This window comes from Cololabis saira, chromosome 7, assembly GCF_033807715.1.
Source record: "Cololabis saira isolate AMF1-May2022 chromosome 7, fColSai1.1, whole genome shotgun sequence".
In the NCBI taxonomy this organism is placed as follows: Eukaryota; Metazoa; Chordata; class Actinopteri; order Beloniformes; family Belonidae; genus Cololabis; species Cololabis saira.
Window position 1 is genome coordinate 32350694 of NC_084593.1, and position 23077 is coordinate 32373770.

General features: G+C 40.8%; 1 protein-coding gene across 1 annotated transcript; it reads right to left on the minus strand.

Annotated features, from left to right (window-relative positions):
- Window positions 1–8863: 8863 nt before the first annotated feature.
- On the minus strand, window positions 8864–21592 carry xpnpep2 (X-prolyl aminopeptidase (aminopeptidase P) 2, membrane-bound). The gene is made up of 21 exons (XM_061725662.1): window positions 21434–21592; window positions 20827–20888; window positions 20453–20563; window positions 20298–20361; window positions 19608–19712; window positions 17828–17914; window positions 17521–17664; window positions 15805–15906; window positions 14962–15043; window positions 14613–14814; window positions 14344–14433; window positions 13977–14089; window positions 13763–13840; window positions 12438–12509; window positions 12285–12345; window positions 12030–12099; window positions 11788–11892; window positions 10347–10406; window positions 10130–10206; window positions 9958–10047; window positions 8864–9338 (listed from the first exon to the last, which is right to left on the minus strand). The coding sequence occupies exons 1-21, from the start codon at window positions 21486–21488 to the stop codon at window positions 9138–9140; spliced, it is 2031 nt and encodes a 676-aa protein (XP_061581646.1). The 5' UTR covers window positions 21489–21592; the 3' UTR covers window positions 8864–9137.
- Window positions 21593–23077: the final 1485 nt, after the last annotated feature.

The following is a 23077-nucleotide window of genomic DNA, read 5'->3' on the forward strand; positions in this document are numbered from 1 at the left end:
AGGAAAGTAAGGAATAAAACTGAAACCGGTGGATGTTTTAGGATTCAGTTCTGATAAACAAGTTCCCACACCCCACAGCTCAAAAGTGTTTATGTAACTGAAGTGAAAGAAAAATATGGTTTAATCTTCAGCACAGAAAGCTGTTCTTGATGATTCATCAATGATGAGGAACATAGACATCATCTTGACTTTATTGGCGTACAAGTTTGATCAGAGAAATGAACTTTCACTTTAATAGCAGACCAAAGCCTGTATAAAGTCAATAAAAAAATTATAATCTTTTCTGCTGACAAACCGCCAGTGTATGATGTAACACATGTAAAACACAAGCTATCAGCTATGTTCACTTATCTTATCTATCATTGTGCATTTGTTAAGATTTCTTCGTGACTCAGAACTTTTCAAAACTTGCCAACAAGACTGTGCAACACAAACAGAAGGTTTGGTGTGTCAGAAGTGGCGTGGTCCATGATTGAAGCATATAATAACTCCTCAGCGTACCTGTCATTTTGTATAAGCTTTGATACTTGTCTGTTAGCTGATCAGTGCCGTCAAGGAATCAGCAAAAGATAACTTGCTTAGGCACCATCCATCCATCCATCCATCCATCCATCCATCCATCCATCCATCCATCCATCCATCCATCCATCCATCCATCCATCCATCCATCCATCCATCCATCCATCCAGGGCTGCCTCTGACCAAATTGGGTCCCTAAGGGAAATGTTATTTGGAGGACCCCCACACTCAAACCTCTCCCCATCCCAAATGTATCACTGGTACAGAATGACCGTATGCCATTTAACTCGACAACTCGTCAATAATAACAAATGTACTGTAGATAAAGTAGTTTGACTGTATGAGTCAAATGAAATAAAAAAAAACCCTGAAATAATAAATAAATATTAAATAAAAAACTTAAAACTGAAATAAACAAGTCACAAATAGCAATCAATTACTCATCAAAAGAAAGTTACCTCCACCACCTCAATCCCCCACAAAAAACTGAAAGCAGGTCTTGCAGGTCGGAAATCAGAGCTAAACACGCACGTGTGCCTTTTACAGATGCACATTTATCTATATAAATAGTCAAACACTTCTTAACAATATAAATTGATATAAAACTATAGCCAATTTATTATATATTGGCTAAAGTTTGTAGCTTATATACGACCAACTGGTCATTCTACCTCTCTTTTTCAACAGAGGTGAATAGGGCGTTAACAAGGCGTTCAATAAATGTTCATCAGGGCTGCTAGAAAAACCCAAATCTCCAGTCTAGACAGAGACTGAAGACAGATTCCCATCTGAGTGGCAGCTCAGGTGTTTGTCCTACAAAGTTTTATTTCAACAACATACCCACCTTCAAGTGAAGCATGAGTTTCCTCGTGTTTTGCCTTTTTTCTTCTCTTGGATGAAAAATTGAAATCTCTGCAAGAGCCTGCCTGCATGCCCACCCTTCTGATTGGTCAGATTTCGGGGGCTGCCAATCATCGCACGGCCAGATTACTTATACCATTCAGATCTCTTTTCTCCCCTCCTCCTCACAGTAGCGCATACGCGCATCCATTACGCATATAGCAATTGCGTCCCCTCGCGCAAAACGTGGCCCCCGTTGGAAGATGAGGCGTGTTCTGGGTTTAGGGAGGGTGCTGCATCCATCCATCCATTTCTTATCTACACTCACTTCTGTTATGGGGGTCTTCTGGATGTTTTACAGGTGTTTTAGGATGAAAAGCAGGTGGCAAAAAGATATAAAAACAACAAAATACAACTTTTACATACATTTCCATTTTATTAATCTTATCCTGATTACATCAAAATATATTTTTAGAATTTAAAGAGACAGAAAATCACCACAGAAATTTTAATCATGATTCCATTTTCAATTCTCCACAACCACAAAAACAATGTTGAATGAAACAGTTATTTTGCCCTGTGTGTCAATGTTCATCTGATGTCAGTTGGTAGTTGTTACTATGATTTCAATGTTGACTTTAAAGGAGCTTGAGGCAGGATGGAGGCAGGATTTATGAAAAAAATGTGTATACGTTTTAAGTTTTCTAGTAATAATGTCAGATGAAGCGTTCCAAACCCAAAAGAATGAGCCCTCTAGTGTATCTCTCCCTTGAACAGGCTGTGTGCTGCAAAATTTGCTGCAATTCCGGGCCGGAATTTCCCGCGCTGGGCTGCGGATGTGACGTCACATGACGCTGCATGTGCGTTCTCCCCGTTCTCCCGTGCCGGTGTGAGTACCAGATTGTATCGGGCTGAAATATTTTCCCCGGAAGTGTGCATTTTTTCTCCGCGATGGTATTTTTTTGCCATGTTAAGCTAGGAAGGTAGTTTTTCACCATGTCTTCACATTCAAAACGTCTTTGTTGGCAATTGCGGATTAATCAGTGAGCGCTTAGTTGACGTTACATTTTTTTAATTATATTTATATAATGTATTATGACTATTTTGCTTAGACATTTACAGATTCAACAATGAGAACATATAGGCCGCGTTCAGACTGCAGGCAAATATCCGATTTTTAGCCCATCCAGATTGAAACTGGATGACTCTTTTGAAGTCTGAACAGTCCCAAACCGCATGATATCCGATTTTTGCAAACCAGATCGAAACCACCTCCAGGAGGTAGTTTCATATCTGATTTCATATCCATATCTCATATGGGCAGATGCGTGTCAGTCTGAACAGCTCCAAACACTCAGATCGGATATGACTGTCCCAGACGCTCCAAACCACCCGCCCATTTCCAGTTGTGGAGCTACTCATCCTTACACAGAGAGCATGTACAATCTCTGATGTCACGTCAAAAAATATTATTTGTAGTTTAAGCGTTACAAATTCACATTACAACATGTTTTAATAGCAAAGAAAAAGACCGCATTTCCACGTACGGTGTGCGTCGCCGCGTACCCTACGCCGTAGGCTCTGCGTCGGTGTAACGCGGAACGCGGTTGTTCATTGCTGGTTCGTTTTGTTAACTCTGAGCTTTGTTGGTTGGTTTGTTGCTGGTGGTTTTGTTCTGAACACCTTTCTCTGTTTCTCATTTTGCTGGGACGTCGGGTCCCTCCGCCGAGACACATGCGGTATGCGTTCATTGTTATGTCTAAAAATGATGCGCAGTGCCGACCCAATCAGGAACGGTACAGATATATATATATTTTTTTATATATATATAAAAAAATAAAATTATAAAAAAAATAAAGGATCCCCATTACCTTTGATCGGGTGGGCAGGACGCACGTTTTGCCCCAAAACCAGCCTCAGTACACAGAGGTCCGACGGGAGGATTAGAGTGAGATGCGGCAGTCTCAAACGATTTAAAATATTGCACAGTGTATTCCCAGCTTTACAGGTATACAGCATGTGAGCTGGCTCCATATTGTTATTGTTTTTGATGTCGCAATTACATGACTTCACACAATACGCTGGGTGACGCCTCCGCTCCGACTTCGTTGCTACGGCAACCCGTCAGATCAGTCAATGATGTGGCCCAGTCTGAACAGAGCCATATCCGATATGGACACTTGCTAAAAACAGTGTGGACAGTCAGCCCTGAAAATCGGATATGAGAAGGAATCAGATATATATCAGATTTGCCTGCAGTCTGAACGCGGCCATAGAGACATACACTTCTGTAAAGTCAGAAGCAGCAGATCATAGTGGAGGTAAAAGGGAGAAGAAACATATAACTGCTGTTCACGACACGACCTTCTTTCAATGACTTCTCTCTCTCTCTCGGCTGCTGTAGTCACTCTGTTCCTGGTCTTTTCACGCAAACAGTCAAAAGCCAATCACAAGACGGAACGTCATCACGTACGGGAGACCTCCGAACCTCCGATAAAAAAAAGCAGGTGGGAAAAAAAAGCACCGACACCGGCTTCGCTGTTGGCTGCAGTACCCCCGACGGCCGTCGTGGCGAAGGGTGGCGCTAGAGAGTCTCATTTCTTAAAAGGAGCCTCATGCTCCTTTAATAATCACGTGACACGTTTTTTCTTCCCAGTAAACAATCAGGTCTACCGTGCCTTTGCCCGGGCCTTCTGTGAGCGAAAACTAGCTAAAATAACTTTGGCCTTTCCCCCAAAGTGAGTTTGGATAGAGTCCAGCAGACCCCCTGTGACTCTGCATTGGAAGAAGTGGGTACAGATGGTGGATGGATGGACGGATGGATGGACGGACGGATGGATGGATAGATGGATGGATGGATGGATGGATGGATGGATGGATGGATGGATGGATGGATGGATGGATGGATGGATGGATGGATGTCACTGGCCACATTTCCAGCCAGCTGATTGCACAGTCCAGTTCTGTTTCCTCCAAACTGTATTATAATATTTCGCTTGTACAACTTGGATCTCAAATCAGAGACCCACGAGAAATATAATTATCTGAGAAAATAAAATCCCATTCAGGTGTATTTCTCAGGGTTTGACATTAAGAATTTTCCGCCACTTGTCCTTTGGACAATGAGGTGTTTAACTTGCTTGAGGGCCGAACCTGCTTCACTCATATGGAAAATGTTGGCTAATTTTAGTTTTGCACTTCTGTGTTTTGTGTTTCTCTCTTAACTTTACAACCTTTAAAGTTTAGATGATAGTTACAATACCGTCAGTAGTCTCAGTTTTTAAATGTTAAAACCTAGATTTTCTATTTTCTCCACAATTTGTGGCCACAATTGGTGACATGCTCTAATGCGCCCATAGTGTAACCCAACAGCCACCTTTTAAAGGAGCTTGAGGCAGGATTGAGGAAGGATTTATGAAAAAAATTCGTATACGTTTGAATTTTTCTAGTAATAATGTCAGATGAAGCGTTCCAAACCCAAAAGAATGAGCCCTCTAGTGTATCTCTCCTTTGCCTTGAACAGGCTGTGTGCTGCAAAATGTGCTGCAATTCGGTCCCGAATTTCCCGCGCTGGGCTGCGGATGTGACGTCACATGACGCTGCATGTGCGTTCTCCCCGTTCTCCCATGCCGGCTTAGCTGTTGGCTGCAGTACCCCCGACGGCCGTCGTGGTGAAGGGTGGCGCTAGAGAGTCTCATTTCTTAAAAAGAGCCTCAAGCTCCTTTAACTGACGACAACTAAAAGTTATCCATCCGTTGATTATCCAGACCTGCTTATTCCAATTCAGGGTCCCAGAGATCTGTTGGGACGTATAGCTGCTCTGGTTGGGACAAACGTAAGGGTGCACCCTTCCCACATGGTTATTTAATTTTCATTCAACTTTACTCAGAAACCCCCTTTTTTACCATGTAAAACAATACATATTACAAAGCATTTTTGTCAAATGCTATATTGTGAATTTTTGCACTCGTCCCTTTTGCATCAGACATTACATAGTCTATGTTGCAATGAGGTTTTGCAGCACAGACCATGTTACCCAGACTGCAGACCACGTTGCATCATGGATGTTCTGCTGTGACGTAGTGAATAATAAAATGCAGAACATTTAGTACAATGGTATAAAAGCAATACATTGTAAATATGTCTAATACACAGTTTACTCAATCCATTAAAAAAAGCAAAAACTTTTGAGGTTTGAGTTAGGAGTAGCTTTTAGCCTGGTTCCCCATCAGAAACCCCACCAGTATGCTCTAGGTTAAGATGGGTGAGACTAATGCAGTCGAGACACTAACTACTCATAAATACTATAATTCTACTTTGAAAAACCCCAAATATCCCTTTAAAATTTGATGCACCATTTGAAAATCAGAGTCAGAGTATTTAGAGCAGCAAGTATTACATCTTTCGGCAAGACAATGCTAAGCGACATATGGGATCCGTTACAAAAGCAAGACTGCGTCATAGAAGAGTCTGGGTACTGGACTGGTCTGCCTGCAGTTCACACTTTTTACTAGCTGAATGAATCTGATGCAAAATGAAACAAAAAATAGGACAAAGACGATCCTGGACTGCAGAATAGTTCTGATAACTGACAATAACTAAATAAACGAATAAATAATAAAATAAAACTCTGAAAACATGTCTCCTAAGATCCCTGACTGGTGATTAAATACATTGACTGTAGTTAAAAGGACAAATGTGCTAAAAAGTGGTAAACAATGCCTTATCCCAACTGCTTTAAACTTGCTGCTGCCATCATATTCAGTTTAACTATTCTTTTTTCTTAAGATGGTATACTTCCTCAAATTATAATTTGACATGAACATCTGAGATGAACTACATTGTGTTGTGAATAAAATATGGGTTTATGCAATATGCAAATCAGCTGTGAGGAAACTTTCATGGGTCATTTGAAAATAATGAAGTTACTCTGAACCTCTGCTCAAAGGATATCTGGTAAAGATGAGGAACCTGTTTTATGACGTCACATGAATGTTTAACAGTAACTATGACACATCTACAGTTGAAGAGACCTTCGTCCACAAAAAGCAATGATCTCTTACTTGTAGTTCCTCTTTCCTTCTGTTTAGCATGAACAGTAGAGTGGATGAACACACATTTTCTGAGAACTATGGAACTCTGGTGGAAAGGGGTCTCCATGTGAATTCAGATACAGTACACAGATGTTTCACATGAGCATACAGATGTGAGCAACATGTTTTCCCATGTTGCTATGCAGGCCGCACTGTCACACTTTCCAGACATACTGACAAAATGGCTGCCTAGCAACAGGATGTCAGCACTTGCGCAAACTTACTTACCTGACGCAACAGTGCAAATGAAAAGGACTTCATTGAAAAGTTGTATCTTCAAATGAATGCGTCTTCATTATATGTTTTTGTCCCAATCCCAATCCCAATACTCCCCCTTTCTTTCACTAGCCCTACTTTCTATCACTACCCCTATAAAAGAAGGGACAGATTTTAGGGCACTTGAAATCTTCCCAGGGGCCTGTCCCGATACTCCCACAACTCCTACTTTCAGCACCACCCCTAAAATCAGGAAGCTGAGAGCCAAAAGCTGTTTTAATTTCAGCTGTAGCGCTGTTAATATGCCACTTTATTAAGTTTTAATATTTTTTCAGGCATAAAAGTAACTGTTAAGATCCCCAACCTGGGCTCAGTTTATCCAAATAACGCCTGTTAAGAAATTTGACCCGATGTTTTCGGAGATGATAAGAGCCGCCGGTCCGGGGCGCAGCGGCAGCAGCAGCAGCAGCAGCAGCTCACGTACAGACGTGATCGCCAGGTCAACCTGCGCCGTCGTCCCGGGGATAAACCTGCAGCTCTGTGGAGAATTACAGCTGACTGAAATAAATTATTTAGGAAGATAAATGTTGGTTTAATAGATGAAATCTAACAGTTGTAGCTACGCCTGTAAAAAAATTTGCTCCGAAAATTTTGAGATTTCTGCCTGCCGAGCTGATTTATGGGTCCGCGTTAAATCGATGCAGAGCCTACGGTGTAGGGTACGGCGTAGGGTACGGTGTAGGGTACGGCGTAGGGATACGGCGTAGAGTACGGCGTAGGGTACGGCGTACGGTGCGCGTCGCCGCGTAACATCGACGCAGAGCCTACGGCGTAGGTCTGCGTTGGTGTAACGCGGAACCATAAATCAGCCTTTATTCTGGCGTGATCTTCGCGAACAACGGGCAAACTAGTGATTATGTACATTCACTAAGTGAATATTATGAAAGTAAAATATATATTTCTCGCTAGAAATGTAATAAAAACGCATTTTTATGCAGAAACTCAAAATATTGATTTTATTCACTAAAAAATAAGAAATGTCCGCCATGTTTTTTTTTTTGAATTCAGTCCGCAAATGACGACAAAAAGCATTCTGGGAAATTTTTTTGTCCCTAGAAATCCCTACATCCGTAGGGACAGATTCATAGCCACTACACTACTTTTCTTCACTACCCCTAGGTGGAAAGAGGAATTGGGACACCACTACCCTCATGGGAACGCGCAAAATGTAGTGGGGTAGGGCTGAAAACGAGGGGTTGTGATAGTATTGGGACAGGGCCTTTTTTGGGCCACTAATGCGACGCAGTGCTGCAAACACGTGGTGTGAAAACCCTGATTCTGATGAGGTTATAGCATTGGTCAGCCCGCAGGGTGTTTCCTCATTTATAAGGTTTTGAGGCAGCATCACCTTAAACCAGCCTGTATGAGAACTTTTGCACTTTATGAGTAAATCCCTTCTGTGCAACGTGCCCCTAATAAAACGAAATACTAAAAAAAAGCCAAACATTTGGACCAATAATGAAAATTGGCAGGGACAAAATTGGAGTTGGAGCTTGACATTACAGACACTATAGACATGTTCCTTGTAAGTGCAGGAATGTAACCCCTGGGTCCCACCAGGTGAAAACAGCTGCACCGCTGTCAGTTGTGACTATTCTGGTCAATCTTAGCTGACAAATGACTTGTATCTCAGAGATCCCATTCATTTTCTGTGGAAAGCAAGGATGCACGTTGTGTGAAGCATCTCAGAAAGGCAACGTATCCAGGCAGAATGTCAGCAAAATACATTTTGCTGAATTTTATGCAAATGAAAATGGTCAAAACAAGGATGTTATCCAATAAATGCAGACATCATTCTATGGCAAGAAGTCAGATATGAGAATAAAGAATCCAGTGAATTTTCAAATTAAAACACCTCCCCAACTGTACATTCACATTAAATTAACCTGTGGAGACTGTGGTTGAACAATCCATGGTTTCAAAACTGAACCACCTACAAAAGGGGGGGGTTCAGGTTAGATGCTAAAAAGTGCATTTTATCATCCTTCTGCTCCTGGCGGGACCCACCGGTTTGTGCTTAAGAGAAGGTGTTTATCGGTTCTTGAAGACATTTAGCTTTTCAGATGAAAAAGGTGAAATATTCATCCATCTGTGTGAAGGTTTTTAAAGATTAAAAGTCCATTATGAGTCCACACCACTGCTTTAAAGTGTGTTACTTTAATAAAAAATAAAAATTATATAGCTGTTCATATAAATGTCCAGTTAAAACTAAGCTGAAACATCCAAAATTCACACAACACAAAATGAAAAAGCACAGAATTAAATAATTAACCATTCATTCACTAACCACATCATTGATTTCTTAAAAGTGCCAAATTGTTGTGCATTTGTCAACCTGGTGTAGCTGCTCAGTGGAGACTGCATAGTGCTAACTATAGTGTCTGCGTTGAAGTCCAGGTCAGGAGACGGTCAGACCACATTGTGGAGGAGAGTGATTGTCAGCATGATGAGGGTCAGGGAGGAGGAACAGACGGAGGCAGAGGATTCAGAGTGAGCGAAGGACTCTGTGTTTTTGAGCATCCAGTTTTTCTCCTCCTGTAGCCCCTGCTTGTCCAGCTCAGGACCCAGCAGCTCCCGGATTTTCTCGTAGTAGTTATTCAACCACAGGAGCTGCAGAGACAAGACCGCTGTCAGTGGAGCTCCTGGAGACAGACTCAAAATGTTCTCCCTTGTGAAACATTTAGGTCGAACACAGCTAAACATGAAATCATAACAACAAATGGAAATGCTGACCTCAAATAAGAAGTGGCATACTGAGGTCATTTAAACTGAATTTTGATAGAATTGTAGCAAAACAGATTTAATCACCCCCCTAGTGTTTTTCTTTTCTTTTCCATGCACAATGTTATTCTTCAAACCACAAAGCGGTAAAACATATTCGTTTCCTTTCTAAGAGAACCAAAACACAAGTTAACTTCACACGTGGTTTTGTTTTTCTCTTTTTCCGTTGTGACGTTTGAGTTGCAGCAAGTCTTCAAGCTCATGTGTAAAATGGGGATTTTAAGAGGAAACCAGCTCTCGACTGCAGGAAAAGGAAAGCCGATGTTCATATCACACTGACGTATAAGCTAACACTATTTGCATAATCCAAATAAGAAACTTCAGTTTTAAGGAAGTAACGAGTTGTCACTTCAACTTGTAAGAACATATCAGTGTCCCATTCTTTCTTTTAGCAACAGCCTGATTTCTCGTAACTGCAAAACCGATGCTGTGAGATTCAGCTTCTCACCTGTGCTGAGCTGAGGAGCGAGGTGTCGATCAGCTTTCTGTCATACGGAACCAGTGACACCGTCTCAAAGGTTAGATAGTTATGTCCATACTGGAGGAAACATAAGTACATTAATAACAAAAAAATAAATAAATAAACTAAAACTAACATTAAGGATTGATAAAGTGTCTACCTTTGTTTGCGCCGGCACTGTTACTGCAATATCTTCAATCCGGATCCCAAAATCATTGTCTTTGTAATATCCAGGTTCTGAGGCACAAAAGATGCAGAGATTGATATCTTTAGTTATTCCAACAAGGGAGGCGTAAAATGTGAAGTTAATTGTTTCAGCTGAGTCTTTAGAGGACATGGATTTATTATGAATGGAGGAAAGAAAGAAAGAGTCTCACCGATAGATGTGAACATGCCAGCTCTGAAGGGAATGTTGTTGGTCTGAAAGCCAACAGGCCCTAGAGAAATGTTTAAATATTGAGTGAGTAAAAAAAAGTTGACAATTATGGACGTAAAGCTAAAAAAAAGAAAAGAGTTCTGTTTTGGTTTGAACTTTTGTAGATTTTGTTTTCATGGTTGAATCTTCATCACTTTTTTGGCTGTTCGTGATTTTATACTCAATATGGCTTGGATTACAAAGATCTTTTGACCTGTGAATATTCAGCACCCAAATACAATGATTATATTGTCCAGGATTTAATTTAAGATACGATATGAGTCATTCTGGAGAAACTGCACCAATATAATTTTATTTAATTTTTTTACTAAAATGATGCCTCGAGGCAGTACAGCAAAACAAATTTACACTGTAAAGTTTTTTTTGTGGCGGTAGTGGCATTTATTCAAAGTAGGTTAACAGGAAATGGGTACTGAGAGGGGGTAGACGTACGAAAGAGCTACGGCCCGGGATTCTAACCTGCGCTGTCTGCACGAGGGCAATGACCTCTTTAAATGGCACCCGCTCAACCCACTAAGCTATCCAGAGCCCTGCACTGTAAAGTGGAACATTCAACACCCTCTAAGGGTTAGAGGAAACTCGCTGTGGAGGATTATGCTCAAAAATGTCTACAATTTCAGTATTATTTGAGTTCCTCTTTGACTGTTGAATATGCTTCGCCTTGTCTGCAAATCTATGCACAATGCCACGTTTAAAGAGCTTTTTAAAAAATATGGCCTTTTAGATTCAGATCTTTTATATATCTATATCTACACTTTTTCTAAAAACTACAATGATTCAAACTTTTACAGTATTAAAGTCCATCAATCAATAAGTTTCCTGTTAATGTCTGCTCAATCTAAATTGGAGCAGCAGCCTGAAGCGGAGAGGCCCAGACCTCCCTCTCCGATGCCTCCTGCTCTTCTGGGGTAATATTGAGGTGTTCCCAGACCCGCCGAGGGATATAACCTCATCAGTGTCCTGTCTCTAGCTCAGGGCTTTCTCCTGGTGGGACATGCCTGAAACAGCTCTCCAGGGAGGCATCCAGGAGGGATCCTAGCCTGATACTCGGGTCACCTCAACTGGCTCCTGTTGATGTCAACGAACAGCAACCCTACTGTCTTATACCCTTGCACACAAATTATGTAGCAACATCGTAATTGACCACATTGCGTAATGTGGTGCATTGCTGGCCAACTTTTCTTTTACTCTGATATTATATTTAGTGAGTAATAGATCATAGCTTAACCCAGACTCTCTCTTTTTTATCACGTTCAGGGTGTTTCTAGATCTACTGAATCACAAGATTGGATTTCTGTTTCAGAACTCTGTTGTACAATAGCTGCTTGAAATAAAAATAATTGCAAGAAAAAGGAAAAAGACAAAAAAAAAAAAAAGCATACACTCATGAACGCCAAAGTAGTTTCCGACACCGTGGCCTGTGCCGTGGCCGTAGTTCAGGCCCACCTCCCACAGGGCCCTGCGTCCAAGCATCTCTATGTTTACACCTGTTGGTTAAAAATGATCATGTTAATGATGAATCCATAACATCCTGCTCCAATAGCAGTAGAGGAAGAGGGCTCTCTAGTGGTGAGTTATGGAAATATTTCAGCAGTGAATATTTGCCTGAATATTTTTCATTCACCTCTTGTCCCTGAGGGAAAAATAGTTCGAGATATCTCAATGTTTCCCATGAGAACCCGAGTGAAGGCCTCCTGGGAAGGCAAAACATATGCTAAAAGATTGGCACGGTACATGTTAAGCAAGTATTTCAAATATTACTGCGTTACATGAAAAATTCAATGCTTTAAAAAGGAAATCAGCTGCAAAAGAATTTCATAGTCAAGCATTTCTTGCTTCAGCAACTTATGTTAATAACATCCCTCAGTATCAATATTACCTTTTGCATTTCTGTGGGTGTCCCCCAGTGAACGGTCCGCGTGATGTCAGTGGTCCCGTCTCTGTTAGTTGAGAGACATTAAAACGTGACTCATTCCAAATGAACGAGCGTGAAGTGAAAGTGGACGTGTGAGCAGAGAGTAGTCTTACTCACAGATACTGGCCACCAGAGTCCACCAGGTACATCTCGTCAACTGTCAATCTCCTGGTGGTTTCTTCTGTTGGGCTGCAGCACAGGGCATGATGGAATTGAAACGATAACAATAATATATTGCACTGTTAGAAATGTAAGATATTATTGATATGTTACAGAAATGTGAAGTATACATAAAGTAGCGTAAACAGTTGTTTTTGGTATTATTGTTCATTTTGGAGAGGGGAATAATTAGAAACAATAATTAGCTGTTTTTACCATGTTGAGCAAAGCCTCCGACCCTTGTTGACTTGCAGATTAACTTTGTTGCTGTGACTAAACCCCACTCCCGTGAAAGATACAGTACAGTGCATGCATTTTGGGTATACTGGTGTAATGTTATGGGAGGCTGCACAACTTTTATGAGGGAAAATGTAGCTTTGGCCACTTGGATTTAACCGAAACTGCTGTGAGGAGCAAATTTAGCCTTGTTTAGAGTGTGCAGACTGAAAGGTTAGCCCTGACATTACAATGATTTGTCAACCAGTATCGTAAGAATGAATCATCGTGCTCTAAAATCATTATGCTTCCCTTTGTCTTTCTGCATCGAGATGCCTGACGTATGTGCTGACCCATTTGCATGAAACTGCTTAATTAAATCTAATGCAATTTGACTTATATATCAAGTCTTATTCTTGGTAATTTAGATACACTCAGTTGCAGTCCAGATATTCACCTAGTGGGAAAGAACATATGACATAATTTATAATAGTTTTTTCTTTATACCTTGCAAAAAAGGTAAATGGTGTTTTAAGCTTAGTTATAGTCTGTAAAGCAATTTACAACTCTTCATCTAGTATGTATTGTGCACTTTTTAAATGTGCACTGTCCCAGGGATTTTCTTCATGTCAATTTTGTCTCTTCGAGGTTTATTTCTGTCAGTTTGTTCACCTTGTTACACCTCCTAACTGCATGCTTATACTCTTTACATGTTCATAGAAACGTAACCATCGGGAGGAACGTGTAACAAGGCGCTCAAACCACAAACCTAATTAGTGAGCCACAGCTGCTCCTGAATTAAACATATGTCTGCTTTAACCTGAAAACATCACATTTGAAATACTTCAAATGTGATGAATACTTTTCCTATTTCCTTTTAGTATTTGCATTTGATGTCTTTTTTGTTGGCTCTTGGAGATCTGAGCATCTAACACATAATTCTTGACATGTAACCACATTCAAATCCTTTCCAAACATTTGGAAGAAGAGGAGAACATTTTAACATTAATGACGTGAATTATAAAAACCATGCCAGTGAGAGGATGGAGAACTTGGGTGCGGCTCACCTGTAGTGGGCGAGAGCAGCGTTGGGTCCACTCGCAGAGATAGTTTCAAAACTTGGGCCTCTGCTGTCCTTCTGTTTGCTGTAATGGTGTTCATATCAGCTCCAGCATTAGAATTGATCATATACGTATATGTATATGTATGTGGTACAAATATTGCATTGTATTTACACCCCCAAACCCCTTCCTACCTCATATAACTACACTATGTACTCACTTGCGACATTCATTGACATATTTTGCAGCACTCAGCTCAGTCTCATTATTTCTCTCTGGCACAACCTTTTCCAGCCACATCAGCAGCTGGATGACAGCAACTGCATCCCTCACCTGCACAGAGCCCCAAAGACACACTGACCAGCCAGGAGACTCTCAGTCACAATCACATCACTGCAGAACGCTCAGACAAAATGTCACGCTGGTGAAAAATGTGGTCAATGTGGGTGAGATTAATCAATAGTTTGCTTTAGAACTATAAGAAATGATTTCCAAGCTGGATGAAATTCTCCCAATTAAACTTCATATCTGAAAGGCTTTTGTGCATCTGGACATATGATGAATTTGTGTGTGTGTGAGAGACATACATGAGCATCTCTCAGTATTTGCTGTTCAGTCTCATCTTTCACGGCTTTTGTTGTCAGCACAGGAGAGTAGGAGCTCGTCATTACTTTTTCCTTAATGATGCAGAAAACTTGTAATTAAAACAAAAAAAAAAGCCAAAAAACAACATGCCTCATAATACTGCTGATAAATGATCAAATGTATTACATTTTAGTTGATTTACTGGGCGCAGAATGTCTATTGGTGTTGTACAAATGCTAAACAGGAAATAGTTTACAAAATAGGTGCATACCTGTGGTTCAATGACCTCATAAAGTGCATAGTTTGTGTACTCGGTACCAATCCACACTTTAATCTCCGGCTGGGCCACATATGTTTTCAGATGTTCAAGAACAGAGTCATAACTCTTCAACTGCACGCAGAGGGGCCCGCTACAGGAGGCGTTCAAGTACAACTTCAACTCTTCAGTCACTCGGTTGATGTGGACAAAAAGCCTTTATTTGATGCAAAGTAAAAGTAGAAAGTAAGAAAAGTAAAAGTGTGTGGTGTCTGTGATTATATTTACAGTAGAATACATAATCGTTATCCTGCTACTGACATATGAATCTCTGACAAGACCAAAAAAAACCCCAAAAACTTACCAGATCTCATTCATTGTTAGAAGTGTGTAGGAGTAGAAGAAAGGATTGTAGGGAATGTCATTGCCACGCATATTAAAGAGCCCTAAAAAAAACATAAAAAACAAACACCACCCCAGAGTGTGAGCAGTAGCTTTCATATCCATTTAGAATGTACATCATTTACAGCCATTACTGTTTGCATCCACCACTTGTGTCAGATATACGTGATTCCCTCAGTGTCCTTGTCATTTCCAACATAGAGACGAATCCTGGAATCTGCAGTCAGTGTCACTAATGCTTTGAGGAGAAGATCTTTAATTGTTTGGATCTTAAGGAAGACGCTTTTGAATAATTCGCCATGCATTGACAAGGTCCTGAACTGAGAGCAAAGTTTATCCTGATGAAATTCTCCTTTGCACCCTGCCTAATACTGTTTCAATCTCATCAGCCGCTTTTCTAATTAGATATTTATTTACCAATTTGTCAATATGTTTATAGCTTTCTATCTATAAGTAATGTACTTGAACCATGAGCAAAGGCAATACTTAACACAATTCATTGCAATTAAACTAAATTCATTTATTTATCCTTTTTGTTTTAAGTCAAACTAATCTTGTGGGTATTTTTCTTTTTTCTTCAATGTATTTTTGATATATTTTACTGTCCAAAAAAGACCTGAGCCAAAAACAAGCATAGATGCTCTGCAGGTACAGCCATGTCCAGCAGCAGGGTGATATTCCTCTAACATGCTTATATTTACTGCAGTGCTCATGAATTCATCTGCGGTTTAGTATATTTTCAACTTCTCTAAACCAGCAGTATAAATCACTGGTTTGAACAACTTCATATTAAAAATGTACTCACATGCTGTTTCATCCAGAGCTGAGAGTAAAAGAGCTGTGGGCTTGTATGGATTGTCTCCCATCAGGCTCCTTATGTGCTCCACTTTCTCCTGCCAGGACCTTTCTGCAAACACATGCACTTTATTTTTATTTACATCCACCTACAACAAACGGTTGATGTGCTTTTGAAATGGTCTCTGAGAGTTATCATGAATTGAACTGAGTTATTGGTCCACCATGATGGAAAATCCTCTCTGTCTCAACAAAAGTGGAGACGCAGCAACACCAGACAGACAGACAGACAGACGGCCAACAGGACAGGCAGAAAAGATATCAATCAAAGCTGAGTCAGTGTCAGTCACTCAGAAGACTTCTGAATGTTGATCACCCTCGGGATGAATGACTTCTTATAAATGTTTTTGGTTGCCAGAGGAACCATAGCTGCCAGCTGAGGAGAGGATGGCAGCTGTCACCCACAATGCCCCTCACCTTCTCTGTCTTATCAGTAAAAGGTTGGTTCGAGGAAGGTTGGGGTTGAGTTGCCATAACAGTGATCTTTAAGGAGTTTATTTTTCTAGATTGACTGTTCAGGTGGCCGTACCAAGCTGGAAGAAGTCCAAACACTCTTTGCGAGGCTCATGTGCTCATATAACAGAGGATATAAGATAACAGAATTTTTGTTGTGAACGTTTTTTGTGTTTGTGAAGCTCATCTGGAAGTCTGGAACATTATCAGGGTTGTGAACATTTTCAATAGCCTAAACAAACTGGACAAAAACAGGGAATGGTGTAAAGCTCACATCCTCTTCATTGAGAATATCAGTTCTTTTGTCTTTCACCACTGAGATTACAAGTTGGCTGATGTGGCACTGGGTTTCTAAAGACTATACTAGTCAAGGATGCAGCATCACCAACAGAGTTTGCCTTTCATAGAAGCCTGGCTATAAGACAACATCCTCTGCATATTCAATTTAATTAAAACCATTGTCCCTGGTCTGAAAATAGTCAGTAAAAACAGAAAAGCACAGTGGAAAGAACACACCCTTACGGAGCAACATCTGCTCACAGTTAATGCATCTGACATGTTCCCTCCAACACCCACATCTGAGGAGAGCAGGAAAGAAAAGCAGAGCTTATAACCAAAAGGAAAAGATAAAAACATAAGCCCTGCATGTCCTTCAGGATGCATCAGCTGATTTGAGCAACATTAACACGAATAAGACATTATCCATAACCCTATCACATGTGATTAAGGGGCCAGAGCAGGTGACAGCAACTGATTGTAGAATATTACCGGTAGGCATGTATCCTCAATTAAATTCACTTTACATTTGGAACAGCATTTTGCAACTTTATACAGCTGACCAAGTGAACTTGTTAGTAAGTAGGATCCTGTTGTAGTCAAATGTACTCATACATGATTAGTTTTATGGCGTTTTCCATGTGTCCTGTTTTTCTGCTCTCCAGTCATTAAGTCCAATCATGCCCCGTAATGCATCCAGACATCTTCCCCCCCTGGAGACTTCTCCGGTGCTTTTAAGTAAGTATTTAACCTGTCAGCCAACCGTAAAGCCAGGAACAAGCTGTTTATGGCTGTGTTTGCTGATCTCCTTATTGCTCTCTGTCCAGTTTGCAGGTATTTATCAGCGCAAAGATAAACGGCACCACACAGGCAGACTGGCAGACTGCGGCGTGTGTAAATGTTAGTACCATGCACACAAATATAGAAAGAAACCTACGTATGACTCTGTTAGGCAGGCGGGTGAGGCTGTCAGGAAGCAGCTGCGGTCTGTCCTTCCACACTTGATCGACCAGGTTATCAGGGATGGACTTGAGGCCAAGATTACTGGACTCCAGATTGATGGCGTAGTTTTCGTGCATCTCTAATGGAGGAAATTGCAGAATACGCACACTGAATTCAATCAATCTCAAGTAAACAGTTCGGGAGGCGTCTGCCAGCTCCATCAATAATATTCCATCTACTTGGGCGAGCACTTTATTGATGTTAAACTGGACTGTGAGGTGAAACCGAGAAATGAGACTCACTGAGGGAGAAGAGGAAGGGATCAAAGCCAATCTCACTGCCTGGCGGGACCTCAGAGATGAGCCACTGCACCACACTGCTGACGGATACTACAACATGACACAAGACAGTTATCTCTGATTCCACAGGACAAAAACAGTCAAGTATATCAGTATTGGTTATTTATATTTCTCATCCAAATCCTGTATTAAAAAAATCTTAGCTGAAAGGAAACACAGTGAAAATGATTGCATTTAACAGTTTCTAAAAATTAGATTATTATGATACTGAATATGGAGATTTAGAAATTCTGTCAACTGTTGTAATGGAAGCTTCAAATGCTTGCTTATTGATAAAACACTCAAGTTTTGGGAAGGAGGTGAGCTTGGCAGAGAGAGACATCAGAGGGAATTAATTAGACTAAAACAGACCTTGAAACAAGAGAAATTAGAATAAACCGTGAAGAAGAGTGAAAGTGAGCAGAGGATGCTGCTCGAGATGTCCACCTGAACTAGCTCTCATAAAGATGCTTAAAAATACACTTTGAGTAAATTCAGCTAGTTTAAAGGTGCAATAAGTAAAATGCCGGATTTATTATTGTTATAAATAAAACTTTGCATAATGTATTTTGTTACCAGTGGTTTCATATTCAACTTTGGGTTAAATGTCAACTTTTAACATGGACATCAGATGGCCATTTCCAGACATGTTTTTCCTGATAAGCTCTGCGCACATAGTACTTAGCTTGAATGATAAAGAAATATATCACAAGTAATGTTCCTCGTTTAAATGAGACATTGTCTTAAGTGTCTTCTAATTGGTTGAATGTCTGTAAACTTGCAAAACTCCGGTTTCTGGTATGGACTAAAACACAGAAGTCCAAACCAAACTATGATCAACATAACTTTAAGAAACTTCACAATAAAAAGCTCAGAAACTCTGCCATATACAGGTAGTGTATGTTGGAGTCAACAGGTAACATGATGGGTGGCTGGAAGCTGTCTGTCTCATGAAAGCACACTGTCCCTTTAGTCTGTTGTATAATCTGAATCAGAGCCTTTTCCCAGAAGGTCTTGCAAAGTAGAAATTGCTAGACGTGGCTGCACCGTGTTTATTTTGCATAGAAACGCAACAATCTCTGGTACATCTCTTATTCTGAGATCCTACCATAAGTCAAGTCAACGTCAACAAGTGTCTCTGATCACTTTTTAACCCCCCAATCCCTAGAAATCTCAGAAAAAGTTCAATTTTATCGGGGACAGTTTTCATTACTTAATATTTGATCATCTTGTGAGTATTTTTAGCATTTGACTGATGAATGTGCGATTTGAGCGGATATGTGAGGAGGATTTTGACCGGATGCCACTGCATTGCTCAGGTTTTTCTTTTCTTCTTTTGGCATTGAGAAATAAGCATTGCCAGATTTTGGGTTTTCAGGATTATTTTTGTTCGAAAATCAGTAAATGTCACGAGTCATCCGGTTACATGAAGACAATTTAAGAAATGTATAAAGCAATTAGTCAACAATGATGGCAAACACTAAGCATCAAGTAAAATATTCACGAGTTTCTCCACAGAAGTCACCATGTAGAGTGCTAATGTTTTTACAATAGAAAACAAACTGTGACTTTGTTTTTGAGCTATTTTTACTAACAAAACCCTATAATGACATGTGCAACATTTGACAGGCTATTTCTAAAAACAGAAAAGAAAAAAAAAAATCCCAGCAACCCTCAAAAATTTAACCGGAATCCATGTGTGCAGTGTTTTTATAACAAGTAAGCGCAATTTAATCACTCCTACCATCTTTTTCCAGCTCCCAGTTACAGTCCAGCTGTCTCTCCGCTTGAACCCAGTAGCGGCTGTCTGTCCACAGCGCGGCCTTGGTCTGAGTAACTACGGCAGTGCCTAGGGAGAAGCAGGGCGACAACTGGGCTGTGAAGTGGTCAGCTCTGACACTGATGTCCAAAGGCTGGAAATATCCGAGGTGGCTGCAAACATATGTTGATGGGAGAGCTTATGTTGACGAATATGAGCACAGCGGTGGAAGAACAGGAGGGTGAAGAAGACACACACACACATAACTGGGGTTGGATATTATCATGCTTCTGCTGCACCCTCACATCTGAATGATACACTTCAACTACATGATTATTTATGGCAGCTCAGAAAATGAGACTTTTCATGTAGTTTGTGCAGGTTATTCTTGCGTAACCTTCAATTTACTAATCTGTCCCCTCTCTTCTCATCTGGAACAGCTGAGCACAAAAGAACGAGCAATTATTAATTCTGTTCACTGCTAAAGACCTCTTGATCCATGGCTCAAGCTATAGGAATTAGAAGATGCAATGATGCAGTGAGCGAAAGCCAAGAAAACAAATGAATGTGGAGCTGGCGAGGATGTGGGATGAAAGCAGAGGAGCTGTGTGACCGCAGCTGTCAGATGTGGGGAGTTGAGTCATGAAGAGGAGGAGGTGGAGGAGAGGATTGTACCTGCGGAGCCCGTAAAACCAGACATGAAGGCCATCCTGGCATCACGAGGAGCGATGTACTCGCTCTATCAGAGAAACACACAAGGTTAAAATCCCACACAGACACACTGAAGCCTCCAACTCAGATGTATTCATTAGAACGGATGGCAGATGTACCAGGTGAGCATCAGTGCCAGGGATAATATAGGCAGATATATTCAAATGAGGCATTCGCTCTCGTAGCTGCTGCAGCCGGAGCCGGGTGTCCACTGCTGTACTGGGGAGTAACTGCAACGTGCACACAGAGAGACACACACATAAAAGGGAAAGCTCTTCAGATTAAATCAAAACCTGAGAAACTGCTGATTCGTCTCATTTGTTATCTTCCTCTGTAATCATTAACCCTAAAACACTCAAGTTTTATAACAGGAAGGCATTGGGTGACCAACTTTGAGGTCAAAGTTGCAACTTATTTTTTTGTCATTTTATGGAGAAAAAAAATAAATAAATGTTGTAAGACTATTACGGATGTATCTGTCACAACTTCTTACCGGTGGAATTGCAGAACAGTTCCTCTCGGTCCGCTCCAAAGCACCAGCATGCACGACGCTTCCTGAAAGCAGATGCACATGATGCTAAAATAATGAGCAACTGATGTATGAGCACTGATGGATCAGTTTCACCTTTATTTTTTTATTTTGGAGTAACTTGCTGTACGGTGTTTTCATGCTCTCAAAGTGTCATGAGCAATCATTTCAGTAACTCAAAGCTCAGATTTTATGAGGACAAAAGTCAAACTCAAGGAGAATGCTGAAGCAGATATGAGATTAATCTAGATAGTGTAATTCATTCAAATGAATGTCTGTATCTAATCTGTTGCGCATGAAAAAAAATGCAGTTTTGGATGTTAACAGAGCTGTTTATTGCCCTCTGAGTCATTTTGTTTAGCCAGGAAATCCTGAAGACATGAAAAAGGCAGATGCATTGTGAAAATCCAAACACCGTTAAGAGTAGTTCTTCAGTCTAACAACATCCTACATGTATGTCCAGCTTTTAGACTTGACACAGTTTCTGTAATCATCACAAACAAACACATTGATCCTTGTAGAAACTCAGCAAAGAAAGACCAGACACAGATAATGAGTAAAAACTCTTTACCTGCCAGTGCTGCTACAGACAGAGCCAACAGGCACACACGGGGAGCCATCATCATCTGCTACGAACTGATCCTCTCTGAGTGGCTGGTGATCTGATACTCACGCCGGCGATGTGAGCAAGTGTGCCAGGGCTGCTGCTTGTGAGAAAAGTCTGAGTGGGTGCTCGTAACTACTCGTAAGACTGTCCTCTCTCCCTCTCCTCCTCCTGCTCCTCCTGCTCCTCCTCCTTCTCTGCCACAACTCACTATCTCCTCTCCCTGCGGCCGTTCCTGATAGGAATCATGTGCGGTGGCTTTGGAAGTGGATTGTAGGGCTAAGCAGCAGTTCTTTGCTTCTTGACCTGGAGCCACAATGACCCTCACCCGTTTTTAATTCCTCTATCGGACTCAGCTGTTTTTCAGTGCATTGTTTACATCAGTATTACACATAACAGATGCCATTCTGCATTAAAATAATTAGTCTTGTATTGACTTTTTATGAATAAAGCTGCTTTTGGAGAGTGGGCTGCATAGGTGACTGTGTGCATCCTGAGATAATAAGTGCATTAATGTGGGAGTCTGGAAATTCAGCTAGGAGGCCCCTTAATCTAGTGAGTTTTGTATTGAAAGTGTTTGTTCTTTGTGTGTATTTTTAGATCATTGAACTCGTGCCAAATATGTAATAACGCTTGATTAAAAAGAGTGAGGACAAGGGACGAAGGAGGGAGGATGACTGTGCAACCGGGGGATGTATTACAGGGGTAAGCTGTCTTTCTCCAGTCTTACATTATTTTACATATAAATAAGAAAAATACACAATCTCCTGACTGAAATGAAGCTGGAAAAAGAGGGAGCAAAATATGATCCTGTATGAGTGACAAAAGTGCAAAAGTTCAGAAATGACCAGATTATTCTTAATTAGATTTAGAAAAGCTAAATGTGGAAGTGTACGGTGGTGATAGAGGTGGTTTTGTAGTTTATATGCAGACATGGTATGCCCTTAAGAATGTGCAAAGACAGTGTGAGTAAGTGAACATGTCCACTTCTCGCCCTCAGGAACTTCTGGACGTATATTTTAGTATTATGTGTTGGTCATTGTCTTGGGGTGTGATTCTGTTTTGAAGTTTGACAATTTGGTCTCTTACCCACTTCTCTTCATCTTCCATCTTTTATTTTGTTATATATCCATAAACCACTTTGTTCATTTAGTTACCTTTGACACTTCCCCAGTTTGTCTTTATGCCCCGTCCCATTGCGCAAGCATGCTCCGCAGTGAAACACAGTGTTTATATCATTCCTGCAAAGGGAAGGGGCCAAGGCGTGAGACGTAACAGGGGAAGTTTGGTAGATAATTTGTATTCATTCTGCACAGTGGGGATTTTCTTGGTTTGTGTTATTTAGGTTTGGAGCGGTTATAGTAAATTGTATTAGGTGGTCCCATTGTGCTGAATCACTTTATGGGATTATGTTTGTTTGTTGGTACAGAGCATCCCTCTGTGGATGGTCGCTGCCCAATTAAAGTAGCTAATTTGGGTTGGGCCATAAAAGAGGGCTGCTCCCTGCTCACAGGGGAGTGCTGTGGTGCAAGGAGAAGGAGTCTCTTGACCTCCTCTGTTAAAACTGATTATTGAGTACTGACAAAATAAAGAAGCAATTATTGTCTGCGC